General features: G+C 44.6%; 1 protein-coding gene across 1 annotated transcript; it reads right to left on the minus strand.

The window, feature by feature from the left end:
- Positions 1 to 3,557: 3,557 nt before the first annotated feature.
- On the minus strand, positions 3,558 to 4,812 carry RRP36 (ribosomal RNA processing 36). The gene is given in 4 exon segments (XM_029933334.1): positions 3,558 to 3,731; positions 3,733 to 3,774; positions 4,356 to 4,506; positions 4,508 to 4,812. Coding segments are annotated over 4 exon segments (672 nt in total).
- Between the last annotated feature and the right edge of the window lie 477 nt (positions 4,813 to 5,289).

The raw sequence follows: 5,289 nt of genomic DNA on the forward strand, positions 1-5,289 counted from the left end.
TCAACCCCAGGTTTGTCAGGTTCTATGGCCAAACACTCTTTACAGAAGTGCGAAAAGCTTCCTCTGTCTTTGGTCTTAACACTTACCACCATCTCCCACAGTGAGAAAGCCCACAATTTAAGGTGTGTTGGGTGATCGCTGTCCTTACCTACCCTTTCTAAGGTAACTATCCTAAGCCCACTTGTGTTTCCATGCCATTTTGATGGCTGCAAGGGCCAGAGAAGTAATACAAACATCACTGACAAAATAAACAAGGAACCTGCAGCTTTAGCCAAATTGCTAAGGCTACTCCCTGAAAGACTGAGGTTCATCTTCTTCTAGTCCTGAGATTTCCTACCATGCAGCAATGACCACTAAATGGAACAGATTCCCAGCAGTAGAGAGGAAACACACACCTCTGTTTATCTACACATATAATTGATATTAGCAAAAGATTTAGCATGACTAGCTGTCTAGGATACTCTTGAACTCTTCAGCTCAGAATAGTCATCCTAGTCACTACACAAACACCTCCTGGAACTCTCTCCTGAACTTACACCTTAGAACGTATAGTGTGAAGTCACTAAGTACTGTTTTCTTACTTTAGCACAAGGAGGACATATGAATATGGGTCATTGTGACTAGAACTCTACCATCAAGTTTGGTGTGTAACTTTGTCCAACTTGGTCATACTCCAAAGGGCTCTTTTGAGCTCTCTTGAGCTGTTGTTCTTAGAACAGCAAAAGGTCAGTATAAAGTAATGTTTTCCTCTTTTTTACTGTTGGAAAGCAAACAATTTTTCAACTTTGTTGCTGACCAGAACAACTCATCACGACTTTTAAATTATGCCTCAACACTACATGTCCCCCATGATTGTTTTCCCTGCTTCTGTAAGGGCCCTCATAAAATGCCATGTTCACATTCATATGTCTCTTTCTACATAATACTATGATTCTTAGTCCAAAAAGTTCCTTGTTTATTTTGTCAGATTCCATTAGGGGAGCGTGAGGTGAAATATGAGGTGATGGGGACACAGGATCATTGTTGGGCCATCTGGCAGAGCCTCTACTTCCTCCTGGCCCCGGTTTTCTGTCTGTAGTGTCTCCCTGGGTAACATAGGACTCTGCCAAGCACTTTGGGTGTGGGTGATCATGTGTTTAACTGTAAACAAAAACAAAAGCTTGAAGGGGGTTTATTAAAATGTGAAATGACTCACACAGAACTGAGACTGTGAGAATGACAGAGAGAGAGAGGGCAGCTGCCACCATCTGGGTAGCAGGCAAGAAAGACATAAAGTATGCCATGGAGATTTGTTTCTCAATACCCATTCCATATTGAAGGCAATCTTTTCTCTGTGGGTCCGCTGTTTAACACAATAGACACCAGAGGTATTTTCACAGTCTCCCTTGCAGCAGGGATGCAGATTTGTGAACTTACCTTTAACAGGGAAGCTCCAGGAGAGGAAGCTGTGGAGTGGTTAAAGGCCTCATCCTTGTCTATATCATATCCAGCATGCTCTGTCTGACCCTCCTACAGAATCTGTGCTGAGATCCTCCAACATATCCTCTTCCTCTCACATCAGCCTGAGAAGTTTTCTACTGTTTGCAACTCAGATTTTGATACAAATGAAAAGGTATTCTCTCCCATGAATGCCTTTAATCAGAAGGATTGTGAAAACACAATTGCAGAAAGTTGACAACACCCAAGCACCATACTTACAAAAGCTGCCATTTGGCTCGCAATTCCAAGCAGACTTCCCAGTGGAGACCTGCAGAGGCACTGATTGATGGTGGACTCTGGAAGGGTGACACCTGTGTATATTCTGTTCACCAAGGAGGTTCCAGAGCCCAGTGTGAAGACTGGCACACAGGAGGCACCCAAAAAAGAGTATAGATTGAATGACTGGGCAGAGAGGAGATGGGTAAGCATCCACCTGTGTGGGAGAAGGCAAGGAGAAAGTGAAGAGAAATGAACTCATTTATTAGCAATATTACTCTCTGAAACTTTATTTCCACCTAAAGGCTTAAAGACAATGTAAGCATAATCCAAACTATTCACTTCCTACTAAATTACACCATGCATGAAGCTGACGGCAAGTCAGCTGGGGACGGGGAAAAGGCTATTTTTTCTTACATTCAATAATTAGCAATGCCAATCCTACTGATATGCAGTCAATCAGTGAAGCCCCTCAAGGTCCCTATTTCCAGCACCTCAGCACCATACAGGAAGACACATGATCCATGGTACTTCTACTGTCATGGAGTTCATTACCTGTGATAACATTACAGAGAGACTATTGGAAGCATGGAGAGCCTCCTCTTTCTTTCTTTCTTTTTAAGGTTTTATTGTTAATTAATCTCTATGCCCAATGTGGTGCTCGAACTCACAACCCCAAGACCAAGAGTTGCACACACCACCAACTGAGCCAGCCAAGCACCCCAACCTTAAAGTTTCTAACTTCAAATAGTATATCATCCATTTTTAAAAGCTCTACTTTTTATCAAACCAATTTGGCCCTTTTAGACATTCTTTTCTTTAGTCATACTTTAAAAGGAAGCAAGATATTTTATTTTGTATTTTACATTTCTAACATCTGTTTTTGTTGATCTGAGTTTGTTTTCTATTGTCCCTAATGACTCTTGCTCATGGTGACTTTTTTCCTTGTGTGCTTTGTATTTTCACTGGTCACTCACATTCCTTCAATTTTATATAAAGGAACTCCTTAAGGCTTGAGTTCAAGTACAACCCTCAAGTGAAGATTACACTTGCTTCTGCCAGGTGCCTGGAAGCACTACCAACCTAAGACCACTCGGAACTGAATCATTAGTTAGCTTGAGGATCCTCTAGTCCACATGGGAGTAGGAGCTGTAGACCCAAACAGTACTGACAGTCAGCTGTGCTTCTACATCACTGGGGAAACTTTCTGTCCTCACCTCCTCTCTCCCTGTGTATAGGTATCCAAAACCACAGCTAAGTAGGTGAGTCATGGGAGTGGTTTACTCTTTCAACAATCGTGTCTTCTTTGATGTCTAAGCAGGAGGAAACTCTGGTCTGACTTCCCACTTTATGGGAGCCTTAAGTTTGCGGCCAGCCCCCACAGGTGGCCCACAGAAACAGTAGTTCTTGTTGCTCAAAAACCCTACCAAAAAATAATAATAAAAAGAAGAGTAACAGGAATGTTTATGATTTGGCTTTTACATAAAGTTCCAGCCATAAGAGCTATCAACAGACTTCACGGCCTTCACCAGCCTCAAGATCGCTCACTCACTCACTCACTCACTCACTGGATTTTTCTTCTATACCACGATCACTGGTTTAAGGCAAAGATGGGATGACATGAGGACGTGATGAACCAGATCCAAGCAGAGAAAATGTGCCATGACAGAAGGTTGGGTTGCTCTTCTTATCCAACCCTAGGTCAGTCCAAGAGCCCTCCCGTCATCTTTGAGCCAATCTAGCTCAAGGGCAACAATGATCCTTGCCCTTGCATGGAAAATAACTAGAAGAGGACAAGCCCAAGTCGTCCCCATAGATCCATTTCTCACTGGGGCAGTGGCCGAGCTAAGACCAGTTCTTTACTACTCTTTGCTCAAAGGGAGATGTCTCCAGTCCTTGCCTGCATTTTGGCGCCTCTTTGGACTCAAGAAGCTCTCTAACTTCTTACTGCGTTTCAGCTCCTTGAACTTCTCAGCTAGCACCAACTGGCGCTGCTCAGATTTCTTCAGGAAGTGTAGCCGATGGCCCTGCTGGGCCCTGAGCCCACCTCTCCTGCTTCAGGGCCAGGCACAGCTCCTGCTGCCACTTCCATTCCTGTGTGTCGTAACCCGCGCTCAGGGTCGCGTTACTTTACTGAGCCCCGCGTTGAGGCACCAATTGTCATAACCCGATGGCCAGGGCCGCTCGTCCCGGCGATTGGCGGTACCTGTTTCATCCACCCCGACCGGCAGGGCGGAGAATCGTCGCGGGTCCTTTTCCTGAGGGAGGGAGAGAAAAAGGGGGCAGGAGAGGGAGACGCAAAGAGTAAAGACAGAACTCACGGTTCTCAGATCAGGCGAAAGAGAGCGTTTATTCAAAAAACTGTTCTTTATATAGTCTTCAGTGGGGGAAGACAAGGCAAGCTGACCTAGGCAGGCTACAGAGTCGAATGCATATCAAAGAAGTGCCCAGACTTTGCCTCAGCAATCTTGGGGGATGGAGAACTAACACTGAATACGGTTTTGATCTTTTGTGCACCTTGGCCACTCACGTCTAGCTCAGCAAGACAGTCGCCAAAGTTATTTTGACCAGGAAATGGCAATCTCCAACCTCCAGATGCAAATCTTGTTTACTGGCTCACTCAACGGAGTGATAATCCTTGCCTGAGGCAGGCAGAAAACTTGGCGGCCCTGACACCTGTGGGCCATTTCTTGTTGCTCCATCCTCTGAAGCAGCTGCTGCAGTTTCTCGCGCTCCTGTCCCAAATGGTGCTTATTTAACTGCTTTTTCATGAGCTCTTTCTCTTTGGCTCGGATGTCATTCAGGAATTGATGTTTTGTCAAACACCTCAGGATTATATTCCCCTGACAGGTCATCAAAGTGGGGGTCCCTGGCTACCTTCTTACTGAATGGAACAACTTGACCCAAAAATGGCATGTGGACCTTGGCTGACATTTCCAGAGGCCTGTGCTTATCTGCAACACATGCATTTTGGACAGGCGGTCTGGAACCTGGCTTCTTAGTACTATTTCCAGCTACCAACTGTTTGTATGTCTTAGTCTCCACTTGGTTCTGCAGTTCCAACAGCTCTTCAAACGACATGTGAGATGTGTCCTTCGGCAGACCCCCGGGCCCCATGCCCCTGCAGTCCTCCTCACCTCTCCGGCCCCGCGGGGAAACCAGTGGGCCGCCAAGGCACGTGAACTCTCTCTCAGCATTGGCTCGTGGGACTCGCCGGGAGGGAATTGCTCCTCTTTCTTTACTCCTGTTACAATGTTAGGTACCCATTATCCTCCCTGCTCCTCTGAGAGTTTCAAATAGGCTGTAAGGAATGCAGAGTACTTAAGACTCCTTCCTTTATCTTGTGCTCATACATTTAAGATTTCTGTCTCCAAATCTAGGAGAGAAGAGGATGGGAACAAAGAATAGACCAACATTTTTTGAACTAGCATTTATTTATGTCACGGCATTTGGGGGGAGTTAATATATAATCTCATTTAATTAATTTCATTTAATTTTCCCACAGGAAAATTGTTAATGTTACATCAATACCATCATCATTATTGACATTATTTTAAGAAAGGTACAAATATTAAGTAATTATCTTTTTTTCAG

Source organism: Suricata suricatta, chromosome 3 (genome assembly GCF_006229205.1).
Source record: "Suricata suricatta isolate VVHF042 chromosome 3, meerkat_22Aug2017_6uvM2_HiC, whole genome shotgun sequence".
NCBI classification, from domain to species: domain Eukaryota; kingdom Metazoa; phylum Chordata; class Mammalia; order Carnivora; family Herpestidae; genus Suricata; species Suricata suricatta.